Source organism: Naegleria lovaniensis (genome assembly GCF_003324165.1).
Source record: "Naegleria lovaniensis strain ATCC 30569 chromosome Unknown tig008, whole genome shotgun sequence".
In the NCBI taxonomy this organism is placed as follows: Eukaryota; Heterolobosea; class Eutetramitea; order Acrasida; family Naegleriidae; genus Naegleria; species Naegleria lovaniensis.
Window position 1 is genome coordinate 227664 of NW_025407830.1, and position 25314 is coordinate 252977.

At 36.9% G+C, this 25314-nt stretch overlaps 12 protein-coding genes across 12 annotated transcripts; 6 read left to right on the top strand and 6 right to left on the bottom strand.

Moving 5' to 3' along the window:
• Nucleotides 1-6: 6 nt before the first annotated feature.
• On the top strand, nucleotides 7-1795 carry C9374_014427 (uncharacterized protein; the record flags this gene model as incomplete). Its single annotated transcript, XM_044690413.1, has 3 exons — nucleotides 7-369; nucleotides 484-1407; nucleotides 1469-1795. The coding sequence occupies 3 exons, from the start codon at nucleotides 7-9 to the stop codon at nucleotides 1793-1795; spliced, it is 1614 nt and encodes a 537-aa protein (XP_044553019.1).
• Nucleotides 1796-1834: 39 nt separating this feature from the next.
• Nucleotides 1835-3847, bottom strand: C9374_014428 (uncharacterized protein; the record flags this gene model as incomplete). Its single annotated transcript, XM_044690415.1, has 1 exon — nucleotides 1835-3847. One exon carries the CDS (start codon nucleotides 3845-3847, stop codon nucleotides 1835-1837), a length of 2013 nt encoding a protein of 670 aa, XP_044553020.1.
• Nucleotides 3848-4114: 267 nt separating this feature from the next.
• Nucleotides 4115-5980, bottom strand: C9374_014429 (uncharacterized protein; the record flags this gene model as incomplete). The annotated part of the gene is made up of 1 exon (XM_044690416.1): nucleotides 4115-5980. One exon carries the CDS (start codon nucleotides 5978-5980, stop codon nucleotides 4115-4117), a length of 1866 nt encoding a protein of 621 aa, XP_044553021.1.
• A 234-nt stretch (nucleotides 5981-6214) lies between these two features.
• On the bottom strand, nucleotides 6215-7820 carry C9374_014430 (uncharacterized protein; the record flags this gene model as incomplete). Its single annotated transcript, XM_044690417.1, has 4 exons — nucleotides 6215-6555; nucleotides 6670-7159; nucleotides 7261-7519; nucleotides 7786-7820. The coding sequence occupies 4 exons, from the start codon at nucleotides 7818-7820 to the stop codon at nucleotides 6215-6217; spliced, it is 1125 nt and encodes a 374-aa protein (XP_044553022.1).
• A 78-nt stretch (nucleotides 7821-7898) lies between these two features.
• C9374_014431 (uncharacterized protein) lies at nucleotides 7899-9137 on the bottom strand (the record flags this gene model as incomplete). Its single annotated transcript, XM_044690418.1, has 1 exon — nucleotides 7899-9137. One exon carries the CDS (start codon nucleotides 9135-9137, stop codon nucleotides 7899-7901), a length of 1239 nt encoding a protein of 412 aa, XP_044553023.1.
• A 1745-nt stretch (nucleotides 9138-10882) lies between these two features.
• Nucleotides 10883-14452, bottom strand: C9374_014432 (uncharacterized protein; the record flags this gene model as incomplete). The annotated part of the gene is made up of 3 exons (XM_044690419.1): nucleotides 10883-13607; nucleotides 13842-13972; nucleotides 14216-14452. The coding sequence occupies 3 exons, from the start codon at nucleotides 14450-14452 to the stop codon at nucleotides 10883-10885; spliced, it is 3093 nt and encodes a 1030-aa protein (XP_044553024.1).
• Nucleotides 14453-15751: 1299 nt separating this feature from the next.
• On the top strand, nucleotides 15752-17593 carry C9374_014433 (uncharacterized protein; the record flags this gene model as incomplete). The annotated part of the gene is made up of 1 exon (XM_044690420.1): nucleotides 15752-17593. The coding sequence occupies one exon, from the start codon at nucleotides 15752-15754 to the stop codon at nucleotides 17591-17593; it is 1842 nt and encodes a 613-aa protein (XP_044553025.1).
• A 174-nt stretch (nucleotides 17594-17767) lies between these two features.
• C9374_014434 (uncharacterized protein) lies at nucleotides 17768-18452 on the top strand (the record flags this gene model as incomplete). The annotated part of the gene is made up of 3 exons (XM_044690421.1): nucleotides 17768-18120; nucleotides 18211-18221; nucleotides 18277-18452. 3 exons carry the CDS (start codon nucleotides 17768-17770, stop codon nucleotides 18450-18452), a joined length of 540 nt encoding a protein of 179 aa, XP_044553026.1.
• Nucleotides 18453-18774: 322 nt separating this feature from the next.
• Nucleotides 18775-20688, top strand: C9374_014435 (uncharacterized protein; the record flags this gene model as incomplete). The annotated part of the gene is made up of 1 exon (XM_044690422.1): nucleotides 18775-20688. The coding sequence occupies one exon, from the start codon at nucleotides 18775-18777 to the stop codon at nucleotides 20686-20688; it is 1914 nt and encodes a 637-aa protein (XP_044553027.1).
• Nucleotides 20689-20795: 107 nt separating this feature from the next.
• Nucleotides 20796-22164, bottom strand: C9374_014436 (uncharacterized protein; the record flags this gene model as incomplete). The annotated part of the gene is made up of 2 exons (XM_044690423.1): nucleotides 20796-22010; nucleotides 22162-22164. The coding sequence occupies 2 exons, from the start codon at nucleotides 22162-22164 to the stop codon at nucleotides 20796-20798; spliced, it is 1218 nt and encodes a 405-aa protein (XP_044553028.1).
• Nucleotides 22165-22578: 414 nt separating this feature from the next.
• On the top strand, nucleotides 22579-23184 carry C9374_014437 (uncharacterized protein; the record flags this gene model as incomplete). The annotated part of the gene is made up of 1 exon (XM_044690424.1): nucleotides 22579-23184. The coding sequence occupies one exon, from the start codon at nucleotides 22579-22581 to the stop codon at nucleotides 23182-23184; it is 606 nt and encodes a 201-aa protein (XP_044553029.1).
• Nucleotides 23185-23372: 188 nt separating this feature from the next.
• On the top strand, nucleotides 23373-24804 carry C9374_014438 (uncharacterized protein; the record flags this gene model as incomplete). The annotated part of the gene is made up of 4 exons (XM_044690426.1): nucleotides 23373-23618; nucleotides 23839-24180; nucleotides 24279-24570; nucleotides 24641-24804. The coding sequence occupies 4 exons, from the start codon at nucleotides 23373-23375 to the stop codon at nucleotides 24802-24804; spliced, it is 1044 nt and encodes a 347-aa protein (XP_044553030.1).
• Between the last annotated feature and the right edge of the window lie 510 nt (nucleotides 24805-25314).

Below are 25314 nucleotides of genomic sequence, written 5' to 3' on the forward strand. Positions count from 1 at the left end.
TTAAAAATGAAACGAAGATTGTTGCAACAACGTCAACCATGCTGCCGTTTTCATCATCAACGTTCGCCGTTATTGTTTAAATTATCTGACAGAAATGTATGGTCATCATCATTGGTCATTTGGAAAGATTTCTATCAACAAGATTTTTCAAGCCATACGATAAGCAGAAGTTCGGAAAGGAGTTTTTCGCAAACTCGATGGCACGAACAATTGAATAATGAAGATCAAAATTCATCGTCATCATCATCATCAATAACAACCTCTCCTAAATCATCCTCGGAATTAAAAGACGGAAAGGAAGTAAAGGAAGGAAAAGAAGGGAAAAAAGAGGATAAGAAAAAGGCCACTTGGTCGTCTTACTTTAAAAAGGTACGAGAATTTTCATTGGATTATCATGGATACATCCATTTCATAACAAATTTGGAAATTTTTCTTTTCGATCATCCCATGTAAATTCATTCATATACACTCGAGATGTTACAGTGGGTCACTTATGGAGCTCTGACAGCCATTGCCATCACTTTAATTAATCTTCAAGAATTGAGATCAGAAGAAACGAGTATTCAAAAAATTCGACAAGGTTCAGTGAATTTGAAACCTTCTTTGGATCATGATCTCATTTCAAGAGAACGAGAAATTCAAGAATTGAAAAAGTATCTTCCATTTCTTGAGCAAAATAGTGCAGAGTTGGTAAATCCATCGTTTGTTCTCGTTGTCGGAAGAATGGGAACTGGAAAATCGTTAATTTCTGAATTATTAGCAAAAGAAATGGGAAACAATTGTATTCATATTCAATTTCACAAAGATATGAAAGAAACTCAAATTGTAGAAGCAATTGCAAAAGCTATTAATTATCATCCATTTATGAATCGAAATGATTTACCTTTTTTTAATTATGTCACAACAAGCATGTTAGAAATTATTAGACCTACCAAACGAACATTTTCAGAAATGACCAAAGTACTTAAAGATGTCACAAGAAAAATGTCAGAAGCAAAAGAGGGAATGGTTCCATACATTATTTTTGACAATGTCGATGCATTATATCAACCAGAAGGTTTTAATTTTCTAATCGATTTATTGGAATTGGCAAAAGAAGGATCCTCCAAGAGATGGTTTGGATCTGTTTTTTTTACCAATGAAGTGGGTCTTAAAATGTTAAAAACTTCACCAAGCCATTATTCTATAACAAAGACGTATTATATTCCTGGAATTGAGAAGAAGGATGCCATGTCATATATTGCTAAACATTTGAAGAATGTTGACAATGATCCAGAATCGATTGCTTCCATTCTGGTGGATAAAGTATGTGGCGATAATCTCAAGTCTATTATGGATGTAATTGCCAAATTGAAACAGAATAAGTCTATCGAGAAAATTATTGACGAATCTGTGCAGGAAACAAAGGTGAGTGGTAATAACATCTTATGACACTGAACAACAACTCAACGTGCACATTTCTACACAGTATAATTTCAGAGGATTGGAATTAGGACAAATTGATAAGAATATTGAAGCATTTGGTGTTTGGAATCTGCTTGATTACATGCACAAAAATAATGGTGAGTGCACCATCAGTGAGGCCTGTATTTGTATTGGAAATTTTTGTTCCAAACCTCTCGATCTCATTGACGATTTGATTACAAGAGGCATCATTAGTAGCACTCCGAGTGCATCTCTCACATTTTTCAATCGCTCTGTCTTTACTTTAATTTCTAAGGCAAAAGAGAAGCGACCAGCTGTATTCAACAAGTTTAATACTTATCAACCTATGGAACGAGTGGTAGATTTTTAATTTGTCAACTATACAACTCCAAAGTATTATTATATTAACTCAGATAACTATATGCTGAGTGTATTTGGAAAGGAATTGAACAAGTTGAGTCTTTTCTTCCTTGTATCTCTTCTCGTCCCACGATAATTTATCTTTCATGATAGCTAATAGCTTGTCACACTCCAACACGACTCGAAGCGGATCATACCTGTACATCTGACATCTAATAGCAACGTCTAATGCAGTACAACAATTTTCTACTCGAACTAAATATCCAATTTCACATTCCAAGAATGGTAAATCTTCCCAGATCTGATTTTGTAAATAAAACGTAGTTGTTGTTTCCTCTGGACTTGCAACCTCTCGAGCACCTTCTCTCAGCACATTCAGACATCGATCTCCATAATTAAATTTCAAGTACCGAATAACATCATCATGCAAGTGATGATATTGTGCTTTCATGGTTTGAGTGAGAAAGTGAACAAAATTTTCAGAGCCGTAAATGGGTTGCTCTTGTGCAGCTTGATTAGCTACATTCTCATCCTGTTGTGAATTTCTTGAAAGGTCGGTCTTCTTGGATGTAAAATCCTTTCCAAAAAGATATCTCAATACTGTGAGCGATGCATAATAATCTTTCGTGCGATCCAAGACCTTGAGAGCATTATTGAATATTGTTCCGTTTGTGGATGCCAATTTCACAAGCTTTAACTCATTATCAAAAAAGAATCGAGATGAGCTATAAATGTCTTGAGTTGTAAAATTGCCAAGCTTCAAAATTCCTTTCAATCGGTCAACATGCTCCCCTGGCAATGATAAAATGGAGTATCTATAGTGTGGTATGAACTTCCCGTATGGTGTCACAATATTATGAGGAGAGATGGTTGGTAATGTGAAGGAATATTCTTCTTGAAGAGTTTTCTTAGAGAGGAGCTTGTCATCATGGGGAGTATTTTCACACAGAACTAAATGTTTGTATCGAACTCGATATTCAGCATTGTCCTGTTTTAGCTTGTCTCTAAAGATGAGTTGTGAATTTTCCAAATCTAGCTTCTCAACGCTAGTGTGATTTAATGCAAAATTTCCAATTGCTGCAGTGGTAAGGGCCAATGATGAAATGAGACGAGGGAAATTCAAAACTCCACTGTCATAGTACGTTATGCATCGAAAAACATTTCTTACGTCCTTATACTCTCTAAAAAGGTCATCCATGTCTTTGGCTCGTTCTTGATATCGGTTTCGTAAAATTCCCAACTTTGCTTCACACATATTTCTATCTCCTAAAAACAAATTTTCCATCCATAAATCTCTTCCATAAACGAAATATTCATAACCCAGTAGCTTCCACATTTGTCTATAATAGTTCAATTTTTGTGAGTTGGTAAATACTTCTGTCGTTCGAAATTGTCTCATTAAATGAGGTGCAATAAAATATAAATCATTTCGTTTCTCTAACTTTTCTTTCATGGATGAATAGATATTTTCATAAAACTTGCAAGACAATGTTGAATTTTCATCGCCATCAAGTTCGCATAGCATGGCTTTGGTTTCGAAAAAATTCGGCGTCAAGCCACCGTTCGAATCTCCATCCAGCACATGATGAAAAAGCATATTTGAACTCAATGTAAATTCATCCTGGTATGAAACAAAATCATGAGGAGAAAGTAGACACACCGAGTAGCCCCTCAACGATGCTTCATAACTCATGGCTGCTCCAATTAATCCATCACCAACAATACATAAATCAAAATGAGCTTCATGATTAGAATCTTCATTCATTAATTTCTTTAAACTTTCAAACTGTACAACTCGACTAGGAATTTGCAACATTTCTGATCGGTAAGGAAATGTCGTGTAATCAGCACTAGGTAAATCATCAAGTGAAAAGGCTTGAACCTCTTGCCAAATATGATTCTCTCGAAAGTGATTGGCAAGAGTACCCAATCCAGTAACTAGAATGATAAGACCACTCCCAATTCCGAGCGCTTTCCAGTGTTTGAATTGAGTTCGGGAATGATGACCCGATGAATGAAACTTCGAGGCTGATAATTTTCTCCACAGTTTGAGTATTTGCATTTTTTTAATATTTAAATATTGATTCCATTAATTAATATATTCATTCAATCAAAGAGTCTCTAATGTCCATGTAAAGGTTCAATCTTCACTCTCCTTCATTCAATGATTGGAGATTCAACAGTACGACATTCAATATTGCAAGCTTCCATCGAAATTGTAGCTTTCAATTGTATATAACTTTGGTCTCACCATGGCCATGTTCTCTCTTTCGTGAACAATCATGGTTACTACTTGTATCATGCCCAAATTATCCTAAAGTGTTCCTCTTTACAAATCAATGACATCCCTTCTCTTGAACTTTTTCGAAGCTCGATCATAACTTCTAAAACAAAATTGAGTTCCAATAATTTCAATTTGATAATTCTTGTTTTCTGGTGGTGCTGTGGATTCCTTTCCTCGAATACCAGAAGGAGGTCTCACTTGTTTTTCAAAATTGAATTGAAACACAGAGCCATTCTTTGGTATGATATAGAACTTGTCATCCCGAGTCAATAATTGGAAGGTATTCTCAGTTTCCTTGATGACCATTCCTTCCTTTCCAATGTAGGAGCCACAACGACTCTTCACCACTCGGAATATACATCCATGATAATCTGCTTTCAGTAATAATTCATTATTGAAGAGGGAGGAAGTTCCGAGCATGCTGAGCATGTATTCCTTCCACATTTCATGAAGTGGTAAATAATCGTTGAATTTTCGTTGCTGCTTGTTGACTTTAGAAGATTGCTTTTTGTGTTCTTTGGTTTTATCCAATGTAAGCATCATGGTCGATTGTTCCGAATCTATGCATGATGTCATGGTTGTTTCTTCATCATCTTGCATCATATTTGAGGCGGTATTTTCGGACATCTTTCTCTTCTTCTTTTTATCTTGTAGAACCTTTTCCGATGATTTAAATTGTGCTGTTGAATGAAGGTTGTGCTGTTGATGCTTCTTATTCGCGTTGGAAAAGGTTGCGTGCAGAGTGGGATTTGAATTTTTTCTTGGTTGGTTTTTGTTTTTGCTGGAAAGTCGATTTTTGATTTTGAGGAAGGGCTGTGGTTGAATGGCCATAGCAGTTGCAGGAGAAGGAACAATATTGGATGCCGTAGTTGCTTGAGAAGAATTGGATGTCTTGTCGTTTTTTTGTGAGCTTTTGGCAATGACTTGATTGGAGAGAGCTAGAGCTTTCACAGCACTATATAGTTGGGCCTTGTGTTTCACAAATGATGTGGATGGATGTGACTTGTGTCTAGAGGATGTGCCATGGATTGAAAATACGCACGTATAATTGCCATAGTCATCATAGAAATGTTGAAAAAGTCGAGGATGTTGAAATAATTCATATACGGAGACAGCCCTAGAAATTGCAAAGGACGAATGGGTCACCAAACGTTTCAAATCTTCACTGAGATCATCTGAAGGTGTATCAGCTTTCATTTTGAGAAGTGCAATGTCTTTTCCAGTTCTTCCAGAAACAAAGCTTAAATGAAATCGTTTCGCTGATGTGAGATCCTCTGCACCTCTACTATTATAAATATCTGGCAATTCAAAATTCTTGACAATATCATTCACGTTTGCAAACATGGTGGAATTTTGGTCCGTCTTGTTATTTTTGAGAATATCTTTCTTCTTTTCAACTTCGCAAAGTATGTAGTGAATGAGTTCAATTGTTAAATTTGGAAAATTGAATACATCAAATCCTGCTCCAAAATTATGCGTTGAGTTTGTCAAGTCTTCAATAATTTCTCTAACAAAATACTGTCGCTTCCAAAGGGAATATAAACCTTCCACAGTTTGTCTTCTCTCCTCGGAACCTTCTTTTGCAATTTCTTCCATCGATTTTCCAATTAATTCTTCATCAATTTTAATATTCAAATATCGATATTGAATCACTCCATATCTCTTATTATAATTTGCTTGAAAATGTTTCACCAATTCACTTCTCTTCTTTTTATCAACATCTCCGGGCTTGGTAATTGCTGTTTGTTTGGAACTAAAACTTGATGAGGTTCCTCTCCGCTTTTTTACTTCCTTTAATTGTTGAGTAAATTTCTCTCGGTTTGTTTTCTGTGTTGATGATGGTTTGGCTGTTGTTGATGAAGTAGTAGACGAAGAAGAAGTAGCGGAGATGGGATTTCGGGATCGTTTCATTTTTTAATTCAATAATCCACGTGAACGTGTGAAGGTTAATGATAAAGTAGGTGTGTTTGGACGTGAGGTTGGAAAGTGGTTGTCATAGAGCAACACAAAACGTATTAAGGTTTTATTTCAACATTTCTATTGATTTTTATACATGATATCATTGACCATAAAATTACACAAAATGCAAGTCTACAAGGACTATAATGCAGGAACATTTCGTGTTGCACACAGTAAAGTGTGTTCTTAATTACTTCCTAAGGCTCTACCACGACCCCAGCTGTGGCTGCTATTACTGTCAGTGGAAGTCTGGTTACCTCTTCCAAACCATCCGCCAACGGTTTGTGAAATATTCGAAAAGAAACCTCCTTGTGAAGTATTGGAGGGTGGTGACGATGTTGTTTCAGAAGTGTTGACAGTTGTTGTGGATGGAGTTGATGCCTCTCGAAACACAGTTTCATCGGAAACAAAGAAGAATGAACGATTTCTGATAAATCTGGGAACCTTAGAATCTACAAAAAGGAAAAACTTGTTGAGAGGTGAAATAAATCTTACCATAAGCCACACTGCATATCCACCTAACATGCCTATATAAATATATACATATATGAGCGTTTTACAAGAATTGGCAGTCAAGATCAGGGCGATAAAGACAAGGTATTGGATTATTGTTCAATAATATTATTACATGTAGTACGTACCAGTAAGGTGACCCATTAAGGACACATTTGGCATTAGAAAAGAGGTCACAATTAACATTAGCCATGGAATTAATTTTGGAGCAAAGTCTGCATAGTGAGCTCCAGGATACAAACTCTCAAACAGTGGCTTGTATTGTACAGTGAACACTAGATAAGCAAACAATACTCCACTATATCCAACTGTGCATCTATCGAGTAAAAATCCCAATACTTGACCAGCTTTGAAGGCATCAATAAATAACGCGTCAATAGCAACCCAAATGGCTGATGCCAAAATTAACATTAATAGTGAAATGAAGAAAAAGTATATTGTTCCAAGAGTTGATTCAATCCTATTTCCAAATTGATAAAGAGCTAGCATGTTAAATAATATGTGCATAATGGAACCATGGAAAAAGGGAAATGTAAATAATTGCCACACTTTAGCTTGTTTCATACTTGCAGAATAGCTGTAACAAATGTCTGATGATTTTGGCTCATTAAACACGCCCTATGGTTAAAAATCCATTTCAATTTACAAATCAAAATTAAATAGCAATTATTACAAATATTTCAATTTGCAAGATGAAGGATTTTGCATTCCAAACATACCTGTACAATGAACAATATTACACAAACACAGAAAATAATATTACTACATAATGGAAAATATCGAAACCAATTTGCAAATTTGATATGAATAGGATCTTCAATATGATATTGTTGTGCTTCTTGAGAAGGAATGGTGTGAATATTTGCTCCCGTAGTGCTCGATGACACCAATGTGTTCGTTTGAAAACCTCTTGTGGTCGTTGAAGAGGATTGAGGAAGTTGTTGATACCTCGGATGTTGTAATTCTTGTGGTCTTCCGCTGATCATGATTTTAAACAATTCATTTATATGGTGCATTCGTTGGATGATTACAAGCAACCCCGATGTTCAAATCAGTGTTTAAATCAAAATCGTTGCCAATACAAAATATTACATTTTTATAAATTATTTCATGCACATTCGTTTGTAAACAATAATATTGTTTCATGATGTTTTTTTTGATAGTCATCACAAAAACATAATTATTCACGTGAATAATCAAATAGCCATCATTTAGAACCACTTGATCGTTTCAAAAAGACAAACCTTGGGGAGAAAAAGCCTCTGCCGAAATTCAACATTTTTTTAAGGTGATTTGATTAATTCTGATTCAGAGATAAATCTTGTTTATTTACAAAACAAACAAATACAATCTAACTCTATTGATTCGAAAAGTCGTAAGTGTCATAATATGAATCAAACTCTCTGGGAGGGCTCATTGAAAAGAACGACAATGTTGGTGACAATGCATCGTTTGGTGATGTACAACCAGATGACATGAAAGGAGAAAGAGCAGAATGTTGCTGTTGACAATAGCCGTATGGTAATGGTCTGCAGCTGAACGGAGATGTCGCTTGTTGGGAGACAAATGTTCGAGATTGTGTTGGACCTGTCTGATATGTCACAGTGCTATCGGTTCTGGTTTCAATGTGCAAATTTGTTCGAGAGACTGCTGGAGCTGAAAATTTTCCATCTCTGATATCATCGTAAAGTCTCTGCAAAGTCATTTCCAATTCTGCAACTTTTTGTTTGAGTTCTCTATTTTCCATGCTCACACGTTCGATATCGGTTGGAATTTGTGCGTGAAATGCTGTCAAAGTAGCAATATTGGGAGCAGCTTGATTGGTTTCATCGATGAAAGGATTCGTGATTGTTGTAGAGGTGGACAGGGCTGTCATTGTTGTATTGGTACTAGCAATAGTCTCGTGGTCATCAAAAATTCTATCAATTTGATAGTCAGAGAGTGATGATGCGTCAAAATAGGTGGTGGTCGATTCAGCCGAGGATGAATTCTTTCTCTTCTTTGTGGTGTTTTGCGAATTTGAAGAATAGCTGCTCTCATTATCAAGGTCTCTTTTCTTTGTAGAAGAATCTTGCTTCTTCTTTACCTGTGATGTTATTGCAGTCTCCTTCTTGGTTTTTGTGCGAACCCAAAAACACTTGCTCAACCCAATCACTCCTTGATTGTTTGCGCTTGTCTTTCTATTAACGAATTTAATCAAAGCAACTCGGCTTTTTCCTCCAGCACCACCTTTGTTGTTTCGAGGAATAGAAATGTTACATTCACCCAAGTCATCAAAGCCCTTCTCTGATTGTACGTGATCGTTCACGACCAACTGACAGATCATGTTATTCAGAACGTTTTTGAATGGTGAGTCTTCATTGAGTCTTATTTTGAGAACATCACCTACAAAAACGTTATGGCTCGTATTGGGAGGTGATCTCTTGCCGTTGAGATTAAAACCACCAGGTAGACAAGCAATTCTGCCTATAATTCGTTGTTCATTATCTTTCTCTCTTGAAATAGAGTACAAGAATGATGGGTCATTGTTTTCTTCAGTTGTTGTTGGATATCCGTTAGTCTCTGATGATGATACGGCTTGGTTTTGATTCTCCATCGTTCCCACTGCTGCACCTTCGTCAGGATTTTTTTTATGAAAAGAAAAAACAGGAGGCAAGCGAGAGTCAGCTCTTGTTCGACATTTTTTTTGTTGTTGGGTGTGTTCTAAATTAAGATTTCCATATATATCCAGCACGCGTCTTGGTACAAGTCTTTCACACGGATTGAAAAATTAGTGGCAACTATTAAAAAAAAGCAGACTTTCATCCTCTTTAACCTACTGGTTTTCAGAACATGCAAAATTTACTCATTGAGCACATGGAATCTCGAACGCTTTTAAATATTACTAGAACTCAGATCCATCGACATGAACCATGCAACGAGTATGACAGCTGTTCCGTCAGTGGTGAGTTTCTCTTTCGTGTCGTTTGCTTCTTTAGTGAGGAGGAAAGTGAGCCGATCCAACAATTACAACAACAGAATGTTGACCTCGTCGAGGTTCCTTATCAAACATTTACCAAGCACTACAAAACTATGAACAAGTGAAAAGAGAAAAATACAAAGCTAGGTGAAAGGTGGAGCTCACAAAAATTGAAAAATCTGACAGTCAAACAAAAAAGGCATGTCCTGAGCGTGAAACTCAAAGGAATGGAATCCTGACACAGATGTAAAGAAGAACAATTAGCAACAAACAATTGTGGAAACTGAGCTTTCTCAACTCACGAACAACTTTCGTTTCCTAGCAAAACCATGTAAGAAATTTTATCATACCAGCAACAAGACGTGAGGCATAATATTACAGCTACATTTTAACTAGTCCAACAACAATGAAGTAAATTCATTCTTGCTCAAATATAATATTTCAAATTCATATCTGCACACCCCGTTCGAAAAATGTGAGAAGACAGCTCGACCCACAACCAAATCCCTCCCAATAAACAATACGCCTTTAAAAAATTCCTTAACTCATCATGAACAGCATTGAATCGGGTTCAGGTGCCTCATTGCCGCAGCATCCACCAATCACGACCAATTCTGAATGGGAAGTTGCTCTTAAACAATTACAGATTGAAAAGGAAAGATAACAGGTTGAAAAGCAAAGGTTACAGGTTGAAAAGTAAAAATTTCAGATTGAAAAGGAAAATAAACAGGCGGAAAGGAACAAGATTGAAAAAGACATATTAGAAATTAAAAGCAAAGAAAGAATAGTAAAGTTGTAGATTGCAAGTAGAGAACGAATAAAAATGAAAGACCTTGAATTGAAAAAACAGTACTTTCAAAATAAGGTAAAGGAAAATGCGATCAATGATCATTTAGAAGTTCCTACTTGGCTACTAACTGAAAATGATATTCCTTATCATAGAGTTTCAGAATTTCATATCAGTACGGAGGCAGATGTCCAAGATTGTTTTATAAGGGAAACACAAAGATGCATATCATGTAACGTATTTGGATACAAGATACGTTCCTGTTGTGAAAGGACTCTCTCCTGATCTCACTCTCATCCGACGAAGAGAGAGCTTAGTAATGCACGCAACGACGTGATTGGTGTTTTTGTTTTACACTATAACTTTGTATAGCTTGCTTCATGGATTGTGGTTTATGAAAACGAGATGGATCAAATCTGCTTTAATTGATTCGCTCAACATTCCACATCTCGTAAAAAGTGAAGAGTTGTTTATTTTGTTGATGTTGGTGACCTGCTATTGTACAATTCTTCTGAATCATCCAAACAAACAAGAAATGGTTTCAATAATTTAAAAGAGAAAAGTACAAAGAGAATATCTACAAATACACATGGAATTATTTTCTGTGAGCCAAAATGTGAACACCGTCATTAATTCTGGCTCGAATATTGCCCAAACTTTCCTTAATCTTTTCACGGAACGCATTATCGGCTTCTTCATTCGTAACATTCAAAATTAAACATTTTCTCAGCCATAAAACATCGTCAATGCTTGACAATTCTGGAATACCTGTACCCAACATTAAGGTGAACAAAGTCATGATCATGTGTCCATATTTACGCAGAATGTTATAAGCTCTGCATCCCAAATCACTGAACTTTTCATACATTTCACTATTCTCACCACCCATGACATAGGCATACATTGGAGTGAAAACAAAAGGTGTTGTTTCACGTTTGAGGCCAGCAAACGTTTTAAAGTGACCTAAAAAGTGACCAAAATCAATATGGAACAAATCACCCTTCTTTGTAATCATAATGTTATCATTGTGTCTGTCACCAATACCGAGAACATATGTTGCTGAGCAATAGCCAGCACATGAGTGCACAAAGTTGTTGACAACAGTATCCCACTCCTCATCATTGTTGTGTTCCTTGAGCCATTTGTAGATTGGATCTTGTTTGAAGGCTCCAGCCACTCCTGCACGTTTCTTTGTCACGTTTGCAATGGTTTGACTGTTCAACACAATTTCAATCATACCTGTCATGTAACCTGTACAAATACATCCATAAGGTTGCATATGAAGATCCAAACCTTCCTTCTTCCAGAGCTGATCCATGACTCTCAACACTTGGAGAGTGAGTAAATCTTGTCGTAAATCATCTCCAGCCTTAAACATGACATAAAGGTCATCACCAGTCTCGTCTGCATTCTTGAAACATAACCATAGAGGTCTCTTTGCAGAATCCATAACTCTGCACTTCTCTGGAATTATTCCAATAACTTCCATACGAGGAGAGAGTGGAAGCTTGTATTTTGGTGGCTGTCTAAGTGTTTGTAAATGTTGTACGAGAGCTTCTGTAACTGTGGCCTTCTTTTCATGTTTAATCTTGATAGCAATCTCAAGCAATTGATCCAACACACCGCTTTGTTTCAACAATTCTCTTCTGTGACCACCACTGTTCAGTAAATATTCCTCCAACAGAAGACCGTGTCTCTCTTTGGCATAAGGAACATGCATTTCGGCCTTCAAGTGCCAAAAGAGAATGTGACCAATAATGTGCGTAGATCTGAGACCTCTCTGTAATAAAAATCTTGCAAGACTGCTGTCGTGATAGAGTTCATATTTTAAGGTTTGGACCAATTGTAACAAAAAGTCGCTCAGTTGAACATCTCCCAATTCATTAAGTCTTTCAACTGCATATTGTCGAACTTTTTCATCAGCAAAGTTATAATCAAGTAATTCCAAAGCATCTACAGGTGTCATTGGTTTCCATCTTTGTATCAAAGTATGGGCAATAAAAACAGCTTGGGGCATCTTCCAAGGAACACTGAGAATGAATTTTGGAAGTGCCTTTGGTATGTCCATAATTCGTTCCTTGTTTGCCCAAAGTAAATATTTTTCTTCATCTTTGAGAATTTCGAGAGGGTCTTTCGAAATAATTTCATTCAGCTTTCGATCAAGTTGAATTCCATTAAGATTGACAAAACTTTCTTTGAAATGTTCAGAAAGCTTTTGTTCGTATGAAAGTAAACGCTTGGCCATCTTTTTTGGAGGTCTACCTTGGGGAAACACAACAGGTAAAGCATATCGATCAAATTGATAAGAGACAACTATTGGCGTCTCGTCAGATCCTGTGTTCTCAGCAACAACGCTGATTGGCTTGGCTCTATCATTTGGCCACATTGCTGAGATCACATCTCCCTGATTTAAAAATCCTTTAAAGTTAATAAGAGGCTTAATTGTGTATCCAAGAGCAATGTCTTTGGAGCTGACATGATGTGGAGCATGGAGGGGATCTTTTCCAGAGGCGTTTTTAGTTGTCACATCTCTTGCAAATAAAGTCAAGCACAATTTTGTCTCTCTTGGGATGTCTGAGATTAATACTTCGTCAAAAACAATTGTTTGATTCCAACGAGGAGAACGGTTAAAGGGAACCATTTTTGAGAATTTTTGTCTCGAGAGAGGAGTACCTCCGTGATAAAGCTCACAGCAAAAATATAAATAGGTATTATCTGGTTGTGTGATTTGGTTTCCAACCAAGTTGTCAACTCCTATAAGCTTAACTCGGCAACATTTCACTAAATCCCATAAGCTGATGTGTTTCATTTTTGACCAGTCGCTTTTACCGTAACAAATCTCTTCGTGTACATAGAGCTTTGGGTCCTTTTCATGTTTAAAATCATATGACACTGTTTTGAGTGTCACATCTCTGGGGTCCAACTCTGCCTTAACTGTTTCTTTATCCAAAAGTGTTAAGGTTGGTTTAACACCCTTCTTCATACATTTTCGAATGTGGTCGAATTGAGCCATTTTGTAGTCACCATACATGTATTCGGCAGTACCTGCTGCTTTAAAAACCCAATCCTCCTTCTTTCTTTTTTGTTGGTGAGCTGTATTCAATTTGTTCAAAAATAACTCGGCAAAATCGTCAGCAGATGTATTATAATCACATTCTACAGTTTTTGCTGCCTTATTTCCATGGAGTGTACAGTTTACGTTAATAAGGATTTTCTTATTTAACTCGTTGGGATTGATTGGTTCAACACTTAAAAATACAGGAGGAAGGAATGCTTCTCTGTCTTCGCTTTTACGTTCACTCTTTTCAAAGTATTGAATTCTAATTTATGGAAATGTTTGGAGTGATGAATGTTGGTTTTACGAAGTGTTGTAATAATGTCAATTTGGTTTACCACAATTGTGAGAATGATAATAGGAGGAGCAGCAGAAAATAATGACGAGTAGTGTTGTTCACCGTTTGTATTACCGTCACAAGAGCCCATTAGAAAATTTTGTGACGGCATCAAGAACATGTTGTCATCTCACAATATTATAATTTTCGAGTACTACATACTTTTTGACGGTTTCACGGAATGTTTGTACTTCTTCTGAATTTGAGCTCCAATCTTTTGAAGGGCCAAGAATGATCTCAATTTCCTTTCGAATTTCTTCTTGTGTCGAAGAATTGGCTAAACGTTTACTGGTCTATATGAGATATATGAGAGATGAAAATGTTGTTGACATCAGGCAAGTGTTGATAATACATTTGTGAATATGATCCAATCGGTAATCATGGTGGTGATGATGATGATATGACCGAGAGAGACATTTCAATTTTCAACCATTTGAATTTGTCAATAAAGTAGGTACGCGTAACAAGTCATCACATGTGAATGTCATTTGAAGTGTTACCATCCATCAAAACAAAGAGAGTCTCTCAACACCTACCTCATCGTCTTCCTCCAAAATCTTTCTCCAATGTTCATCATCTCTTGCAGGAACCTTAACCTTTTCCAAACGTTTAACAGCTTCAACATATTCTTGATCTTGTTCAGTTTGCTCTCCTTCTCCGTTCACGTACGATCCGTCTTCTTTCTCAATGGCAGCAGCAGCAGTTGATTTGCCATTCTCTGCGGAAGAGGGAAGAGGACTGCCATTCCTTGTCGCAACAACGGTGGGACTCATTTTTTGATGATGATGAGCCTCAGCGAGTTCTCAGTTTCCTGCTTCGTGAATATGAGGCTCTTCAACGGATGAAGAGGTGTGGGCAAGAGGGATGGCTGACGGATGAAGAGATAATTTATGAGGTCTTTATTTTAATAACAAGGGGTTGTCAATCTTGGCAGACCTGCTACAATTAAATATGAAGACATGACGTTCTTTGCAAGAAGAGGAGGTTCCTTGCTTTTCACAATGATGAAAGACAGTGTTTTCCACAAGATGAGAAACAAAGAAAAGACGAATTAGGATTCGATTCATATGAATCTCTCGAAATGGCATGACAAGCGTTCGGACGAAGGAGGAATATTGGATAAAAAGCGGGCCTTCTTTCCACCGCCTATTCCTCAATCAAAAACAGCTGTGTCAAGGTCCTCTGCGTACGCATCATGCATACAAGAAAAGGAAGAAATGATTGGAATTGATTTACGAAATAAAAAGAAGCCATGACTAATACTCTGCACAACGTACGTCTGTGAAACCTTTATCACTTGTTTGCATGTGATCACGAAGAAAGGGAAGAGAGAGTGAACGAAGAAGATTGAAAATTATTAAGGAAGAGAAGCAAATCTGAGCGGATCGTTCTCAACCAAAGAGAGTTTTACAGCTTTTTGAGTTCAAGTGAGGACTAGTTTTAGCGAGCTACCAAGTTCATCCCTGGATTTCAAAACTCAGTGTTATCCACAACTTACCAACAAACCATTGATGCCATCTCGCCTAGCTGTTATCCTCGCCATTCAACACCAACTAGCATTCAGGAGCTCCAGACACGTGTTGTTGTGCTCCAGAAATTGCACTCAATCAATAAGAAGCCCGCGTGCCATTCGAATAGTATTTGGAAGGATCCTCATGTAAAATCCCCGAATGCAAAACAAGCGATAATGATTGAATAAAAATAACGTTCGCTGAGCATCCTGCAGGTCTTTGAAAAGCGCAGATTTAACGGCGCAGTGATTCAAAAAAAATTCTTCGGTTACAGAATTTACAGCAACCTGAACACGCAGCAAGAAATTTGTTGTAGCTTTCACACGCGCAGAATAGCTGACAACAACAACAAACGTTTGCATCTTTGGCCTCAATAACATTGCACCATCCACTAAAAGTGAATCCCATAAACACGCGAGTGTGTATGTGTTCAATATTAAATTAATTCACCATCATCATCACAGGAACGCGAATTGAATTTTAAATATTGATCAACATACCCTACAAATATTTCAGCCTATTCTATTTTAATCACTCCATTTCCACTTCACTCTAACTTTCATGATGAATTTTGAATCCAGCTTTTCCAAAACATCTTCATTCGAAGATTTCCTCAGCAATGTTTTTGCTCCAAACAACAATAACACTTCCTTCTCCAATCATCACACCTTCATGAACGAAGATTTAGATGATAACATGGCTGAATTCTTTGGAGTGAATTCACAAAGCGATAACAATTTTCTCACCTCTGCTAACCAAAACTTTTTTGAAACTCAACAACAACCTCTTTCTCCAAGCAATGACATGTTACCAAAATCCTCTTCCATTCTTTCCCTAACTGATTTTAAGCCAACCCTTTCATCACTCTCTAGATCATCCTCTGCTACCTCATTTTGTGGCGGTCTCTTCCAAGCTCCTCCTTCACTTCTTCACAATGGTGACTCATCTCCATTGCTTTCATCGGAGCAACAGATGGACGAATTCCAAAAGCAATTGACTAGAAGTGGTGCTGCTCCTTTCCTTTCTGCTGACAGCACTTTCAAACCATCCCCTCAATTGTCTCTCTTTAAATTTTCCAAGCAACCTGATATTTTCTCTTCTGTCACCAAGCCAATGAGTTCGATAACACCCTCTGACTCTCTTTTGAACCAAGAATTGTTTGCCTCTCTCAATGACGTACCAAAATGTGTCGTTGCTGAATCCAATGAAATGGATACTACATCCACCACTAATGATGCTGTATCCTCATCCAACAGTACAACAACAACAACTAACGCAAAGCAACAACACGGCCTTCCTGCTGGCTATAAAATTGTAAATGGCCAAATGTACAACGACAGAGGTTATCAAATTTGTGGTTTTATGAATCAACACAACAGACCTTGTCAAAGAATTGGCAAGTGTCCATTCCACGATAGAATGAAGAGTGAAAATGTCATTTCAACGAACAGTGATGGTATTATCTCAGCTCAAGACAGTATCGAGCTAGAGCACTTTGCTCCAAGTGAAGTTTTAAAGTCTAAGAAAAAGAAGGACAAGAAGCAACAGAAATCAGCCTCTCAATCGTCGTTAGATTCGACTCAAGTTGCAACAACTGAGAAGATTGAAACTGTTGACAAACCTGCAACTAAGAAGCCATACAAACAAGGTTGGACCAAAGAAGAACACATTCTTTTCCTTAAGGGACTCGAACTTCACGGAAAGGGCAACTGGAAGGAAATTAGCAACATTGTTGTCACAAGAACACCCACTCAAATTCAGTCTCACGCTCAAAAATATTTCCTCAGACAAAAACAACAAAAGAAGAATAAGAGATCCATTCATGACTTTACTATGGACGACTTGAAGAAGAATGAATCTGCCGAAGAGGTCTCAATGGAAGAGGAAGGTACTCACAAGAGAAAGAGAAACAAATCCAAGACTTCTAAGAAGACTTCGCAACCAGCAACAGTTGAAGAAAAGTCGAATGTTGCTGCCATCACTGAACAAGAAGCACCAGCTGTAACATCCACTACTACTACTTTCGATGAAACCATGTTCAAGAAGGAAGTTTTTGGTGAAGTTTTCACTTTTAATAACGAAGACATTTCGCTTGTGAAACAATTCAATCTCTCTCCACCAAAGCAAGATGCTTACTTGGAAGTTATCAACAAGCTCACAACTTTAAAGAATTTTGCCAAGCAACCAGAACAACCAACCAAGTCAGTATTTGAAAGCTTTTCAGTAGATGAATTGGATTTCCATTTTAGCGGGGTCTCAGGCACCGAGGCAGCATTCCCGTCTTGTCTAACAGAAGAACAAAACAATGATTTGTATGATGCTTGGGACGTTAACAACTCCTTTGCATTGTTTGATTCAGATGGTTCATTCGCCCAACCATTCCACAAGAAACAAAAGCTGTAATAAATTTAGTGAGTTTTTGGGCAAATTAAAATTGTCTCGATTTCCCGCTGTGCAAAACCGTTTCTTAAAAAAAAAATCTAAATTACACACACCAAAGCTACGTGGAATAGCAGCAATCACATTCATCATCATCTAGTAGTAATCAATAGTAGCATCATCACCCTATTATTAAAAATGATTTTAACAGACGGACAAATTTTAAAAGAAATTGAAAACAAATCCATTGTTATTGAACCCTTTGACCGAGCCAATCTCGGAGTAAATTCTTATGATGTCCATCTTGGCAAAAGGCTTGCTGTTTACAAAGAACAGGAATTGGATGCGAAAAAGAATAATGCTATTGAAGTCTTTGATATTCCAGAGGAAGGCTTTGTTTTACAGCCAGGAGAATTATATCTCGGAGTAACTCAAGAATATACGGAAACACATAATCATGTTCCTTTCCTTGAAGGAAAATCCAGTACTGGTCGTTTGGGAATTTCCATTCACGCAACAGCAGGTAAAGGAGATGTTGGCTTTAAGGGAAGGTGAGTAGTAGAGTATGTGAATGAATTATTATTATTGAATTATTATTATTCAACTAATAACATTTCAAAATTTGGAACAACCATTGACAGTTGGACACTTGGTAAGTTTATTGGAATACGAATTGAATGAAAACTCATTGATGACACTTTATTCAGAAATTAACTCAATCAAGCCCACTCGTGTCTATGCAGGAATGCCAATTGGACAACTGATATATTTTGAAGTAGATAAACAATCCATCTTGGTTCCCTATCATCAAAAGAAGAATGCCAAATACACCGCACAAACCACAGACCCAGTCGGAAGCATGATGTGGAAAAACTCTTTTTAATGAGCTTTTCTGACCTTTACAAGCTCCTAAGGACAGTAACGAATTCTCAATGTGATTTTCCATCAATAAACTGCATGGGTTAATTCCCATGCAACACTTCTCGAGATGTCACCACCCAACGGACCAGGAGAATCCAAGTTGTCCTCCAACTCCCGGAGTTGATTGTTGTTGGCTTGAAGCGCACATTCAACTACACGGAGGAATTATAAAACGAACTCAAAAAAAAAAGACCATTCTCCCTCACTGGCCAAACGTCATCTCCTTTCCTATTTCCAATTGCCTTGGATCACTATCGTTTGAATTCCGCTCCAAATCTCAAAACATGATGATTGAGAAAACACAACACTCTTCTTCGGAATTGGAAGAAATTACCAAACAATGGTATCATCAACAAGAACAATGCCAACACGTGATGAAACATCTTCGCGAGCGTGAGAATATTGTGAGTGGTGCGGATTGGATGGAATATTTAGCACGAGTGTATCGTGAAAGGCTTGCGATTCAGACGGTTCATGAAGACTTGTCTTCTCAACCTTTGATTACTTTTGAAAAGATGAATCAAATGGCGAATCAATTAGCATATTATTTAATCGAGGAGAAGGAAAATGTTCCAATTTCGGAGAGTCAAGTCATGACACAAGGTGATGTGGTGTGCTTGCTTATGGAAAATTGTGTAAATTTTATTCCTACTTGGGGAGGATTAAGCAAGTTGGGATTGACCATTGCTTGTATCAATACTAATTTGACATCTGACAGAATGAAGCATGCTATTGAACTTTCAGGAGCAAGAGCAATATTTGTGTCCCGAAGAATGCTTCCAGTTTTTGAGAAGGCAAAACACGAAGAGCAAGAATTTGAAATTGCAACCAGAAAAGCATCGATTAGAGATTTTAAAGTTTACATTGTGGAAGATTTAATTCATTTTGACAATTCTCGAGTTTTAGAAAATCCAGATCGTTCAAAATATCGAGGAAACATTACTGGAGAAGATGCCTTATTTTACATTTATACTTCAGGAACGACTGGTAAGAGTAAATGTGCTAGATTCTCTCATAGAAGATTTATTGGAGCAGGTGTGACATGGTCCATTCAAATGGATCTCGTTAAGGACGACAAGTATTACATTCCTTTACCTCTCTACCACGGAAATGGTGGTGTTGTAGCAGTTTCTGCCATTTTACTAGTTGGAGGATGTTGTGTCTTGAGAGAAAAATTCTCTGCAAGTAATTTCTTGAATGATATTCGAACCTTTGGATGCACTGCTACCATTTATATTGGAGAATTATGGAGATACATGTATAACACTCCTGAAAAAGAAAATGATGCAGACAATCCACTTCGTGTTGCTGCAGGAAATGGACTCAGAAAAGACATTTGGGAGCGTGTCATGAAACGTTTTGGAATTTCAAAAATTGTGGAACATTATGGGCAAACAGAAATGTTAAGTGCTCATCCCATGATTAATTCCTACAATCGAGCTGGGTCGTGTGGATTTATTCCTTTTGATTTGTGGACCAATCAAAAGAAGGAAGTTCTTGTCACGTATGATTTTGAGACAGATTCTATTAAGAGAGATCCAGTGACAGGGTTTTGTGAAATTGCTGGACCCGGAGTGCCTGGAGAAGATATTACACAAATTCCAGAAATTTACAAGGCCTACAATTCACACCAAGATAATTTAAAGAAGGTCTATCGAGATGTTTTTGAAAAGGGAGATATTTGGTATAGAAGTGGAGATGTATTGAAATATGACACGGATGGATTCTTTTATTTTGTCGATCGTCTTGGAGATAGTTTTAGATGGAAGGGAGAAAATGTGTCAACGACAGAAGTTTGTGAGGCCATTACAAAAGCTCTTGACCACCATATTCCGTTGAAAGAGGCCAATGTCTATGGCGTGCAAATTCCTCATTGTGAAGGTAGGGCTGGTATGGCACGTTTATTGCTGGATCATTCGGTCAATGTTGATTCGTTGGACACTGAATTTTTGGTGGCTGAACTCAAGAAGCATTTACCACATTATGCCATTCCACTCTTCTTGCGAGTGTCGACAACAGAGAGTGACAAGACGAGTACACTGAAATTTATCAAGAGTCACTATCAGGCTGAAGGTTTTGATTTGGACAAAGTAGGTCAAGACAAGATTTTGTTTTTAGATCCAACCACCAAGAACAAGTACACTACTCTGAGCAGAGAAGTATTCCAATCGATTGTGGAGGGCAAAATAAGATTGTAAGATCTTTATAGTAAGCTATTTTCACATTGTGGCTTTCTCATCAGCCTCTTACATCAAGCGATAAAATAAATATCAGTATTTATAATTGGATATCACACAGGGACTTGTTAGCGTCTATTGTTGTTGATTAACCTAGATTGAGCTTGTTGAGGTTGTGGAGGCGTGGGTGTTGGTGCCACATGTTCCTCTTCGGCTTCTTCTATTTCATCTTCCTCTTCATCGTTACCATGGGCATTCAGGAATTCTCTTTCCGTGGTTGGATCAAGTTGAAAGCCAGTCAAATCGGCCATAAAATGCAATATTTGTTCCGAGTTCAACAATTCTTTTCTCAACCTAGATCCTCGTTGATAAATGTACAAAATGCTGCTCGAGTCGCGAGTTTTCATTGCTTGCTCGTTCTTATTTTTTTCCAAATAGAATTGCTTTTCAAATTGTTGTACTAATTTTTCAGGCAAGCCAAATACTGGATGTGATTTTCCCTTATGAATATTCATTCTACTCAAGTATTTCCACAAATCTTCTTCAGCGAGACGATTCTTTTTAGTTTCAATAAGGCAAACTATAACCATCAGCAAACCTAGGTGAGCCTGCTCAATTCCAGAAAATGAATCAAATTCCTCTCTCTTGTTTTGAATACTCTTAAAGTTAGATTCTCGTTGCTCCTTTTTACTCATGCTCAGCATGGGTAGTCCGTTATCAGCAGGAGCTAATCTTAACATCCAAATACCTGTTGATTTTTTCTTTGGATTCTTTTGTTTCTTTTGTGATGCTGTTTGAGTAGCTGTTGACTTGGTTGTGACATCGGCATTTGGATCATGTCGATCAATCTCTAACAATTCAAATCCGAAAATTTTCAGAAATCGTTCTTGTGCCAGTGAAATCAAATGATCGAGGAGACCTTTTCGTTTTTTATACCTCTCTCCGAGAACAGCTGTCGCCACATCGTCTCTCTTAATGGGCAATTTGTTGGTATCTTTAAATAAACAAAATCTCATTAAATTTCCAAGCAATTGTTCAATTTCATCATCAGAGGTTCCTCCAAAATCATTCACTTTACCATTAAATTCTCCGTCTTCATCTGCTTTCTTCTTTTTTCTTCCTCCACCACGTGATGATGTTGCTCCTTTTCGTTTCCGAGCTTGAGTACTGGTTACTTCTTCCTCTTCTTCGTACTCCTCTTCTTGTTCTTCTTCTTCTTCCTCTTCGGGATCTTCTTGTGTTGGCCTTACATATCGTTGTGATGATGAGAATGAGGATTGTTGTGATGATGATGCTGCTTGTTGGGATGATGAAGCGTTATGAACAAGCCTTCTCCGTGGAGCCTGTCGATGATCATTACATGTATGTGAATCATCATGATATCGGGTATAGATGATCCAATGATTTCATTCCGAACAAGGATATGGTCGTGTTACGAAAAATAATTTTGAAAAAAAACTCTCCTCGCACAAACTACAACGTACTACAACGTACCATTTTTTTTTAATTTGAAAAACAAAATTTCTCCCAATCCAAAGAAGCATTTTGTTTTCACACAACACTTGGGCTGGTTTATTCATAAAATTGCAATCCTCTTGTCCTGTACAATTAGAACACTGTAATGATCAGTGAATAAGAAGCTTCAAGTGTCAAAAAAGTTTGTTTCAAACTCGACGTTGAATTTGAAATTGAACCAAAAAAAATGTTCAATTCCAACAGTGCTGATACTCTCTGCAAACCTTCATCATGGCAAGTGACACTTGAATTAATAGATTTAAATCCCATCACCAAGGAGAGTTCATTATTCATTGAAGCTTTCTCAAGAAATCTGGAAACGAAAGGGATGCTTTGATATTTAACTGTGAAACAGATAAATGTGTGTACAAGTATGATTTACAAAATATTTTGGACATGTCAAATCGATCAGAGTTGTCACAAACAGAGCCAGAATGTAAATATTTGTGGAAATCTCAACCTTTAAATCAAGTGGAGGGGATGTTGATTCATAATTATGAACATGACGGCAAATGTTTATTTGTTTGTGATCCTGGATTGTCAGAAATTCGAATTCTGAATTTAAAAACAGGTGATGTTCTTGGGTCCATTAAGACGCAAGAAAAACCCTATGGTATTGCTAGCACGAGTCTCGATGGAGACTTGATGATTACAGTATTCCATCAAGTTCTCGTTCTACAAAAAAACAATTCAGGAGAATATTTTACCAAAAACATCATTGAAAAACCACATGAATCATGTTGTGTCTTTAGTTTTCCTTATTCTTTGGTTGTTGATTCAATTTCACAACAACTCATGGTTATGGATAGCGATGAAGGAAAAATACATGTGCTTTCTCTCAAAGATGGAACAGAATTGATATGTTTCAATGGTCCATCTGACAACGCATTTTCTGATTATTCCTTTTCATTGAGTTTAAGCGGTGCATGTCTGAACGAATATTCAGGAGAGCTGTTTGTGTGTGATTTTTATTCCCAACGTGTGTTGATTTTTAAAAATTAGTGACAGGGGTCACACGATGAGTGTTGGCAACTTATTTAATGCATTCCAAGCATTTCTCCCGTTAGCAAGACAGTATCAACGAGTAATCCAACTTTGGAGTTTTTCATGAATAAATCAATGAAGAATTTGAACAGGAATGTTTGACTTGACCAAACGATTACAAAAACAACTCCAAAAAATAGTCAAAAATGTTTCTTGGAAAATTAGCGATCGGAGTCATTCTTTCAATTTATATTGCATTGAGAGGTTATCGGAAGAAGTCTTTGGATTTATCGGGATCTCTCACTGCACTCCTTGTTGGATTTATTTCCATCTGTGGAGGATTATCATGGACACTGATCTTGTTGTTTTTCTTTGTAACTTGTTCCGCTCTCACAAAATATAAAGCAGATATTAAAAAGAAAAGAGAAGATGGATACAAGGAAGGAGGACAGGTAATTATTGTTGATCATAATGGTCATCCGTTGGTTATATTAATGAATCATTTATTGTTGATCAACCAAAATCGATGGATAACAATGAATGACTTGATGAAAAATAATCTTTTGATTGATCCATATTCAAAAATTCTCATCTCTTTTTATATTGCATTATTACATTCATATTATTGTTTGCGTACGCAATGATGGAAATTAATGATCATCATCAATATAGAGAAATTTCGAACAAGTGATTGCGAATGGATTCTTTCCAACCTTTATTTGTCTATTGTATCAAATTGTGAGAGTATTCCAATTTGAAAATTTTGAAGCAATGTATTTGCAATCTCAAAAGACCAATACTCCTATGGAGTTTTCAAGAATTGAGGTGCATCGATATTTGTATGGAAATTTCTATTATTTCAATTCTAAAGATTATCCGTTAAAGACATTCTTGCTCGTTTGCTATCTTTGTTGCTATATTGCAAATACAAGTGATACATGGTCATCAGAGTATGGAATTTTGTCCAAGAAAGAACCAATATTTATTTTGAATTTTAAGCAAACTTTGCATGGGGTGAGTTTTGCATTATTATTACAGTGCAGTATGAATCTTTAACCAATGTATGTGGGAATACCGAATCTGTCAAAATATTTCAAATGAAACACACAAAGGTGAATGGTGGCGTGAGCTCATCTGGATATTTAGCAAGTTTGGTTTGTGGAATTTCATATTCTGTGCTTTGCCTCTTTATGATTTGCTTGGACTTCTTTTATGCTCGATTTATTGGATTTAATGAAATTGGAACAATGCTTGTGGGTGGAAATGAAACTTCTCAATTGCCACTTTTAACACAATTATTCACCGTATTGAGTTACCAATATCCAATTGTAATTTTATGCATTTTCTCTGCATTGTTTGGTACTACTTTGGACAGTGTGTTAGGAGCCATCTTTGAATATTCAGGTAGGTATTGTGTGAATTTTCAAAATTAATGGAATTACTTTCAATTACTATCCACTCGAATGGATAATAGGATATGATGAGGAAAAGAAGATGGTTGTGAAAAAACCTGGTGGAGCAAAAGTTAAACATATTTCTGGATTTGGCATTTTGAATGGAAATCAAGTGAATTTTCTTTCTGGATGCATTACTAGTCTTGTGTGCGCAACGATCAGCTTGTGGTTGTTCAATTTTTAATTCCTATGCGTTGCATAATGGTTCAAAGTTAACGTATGATTTGTAGTGATGATGGCTAGACTACTTACTGTGAACTAAGATCTAGCGACCACATTAAAGTTAATTGAAAAGCTTCACGATTGATTTGATGGAGGACGACTTTTTGAATTTTCGCTTAACCTTTCACCACCTTAAAACATGAACTCAATGGATCAAAGAAAAGAATAACCAATAGTTAATGAATGGCTACGGCCATATCACGATGAATGCACCTCATCCCGTCCGATTTGAGAAGTTAAGCATCGTCGAGCTGCATCAGTACTGAGGTTGGAGACAACTTGGGAACCTGCAGTGCTGTAGCCTTTTTATTTTTCCCGAAAAGCTTGAACGAGTCTTCTTTTACAAGCCAATGATTTTGCCCAAAGAGGAAATGAAGAGTTTCAAATGGTCACGTTAGTTCAAAAAAAGAAGCCATTTTTCGTATAATCAGCAACCATTGGATATCATCATTGATAATTATTTATGTTGAGA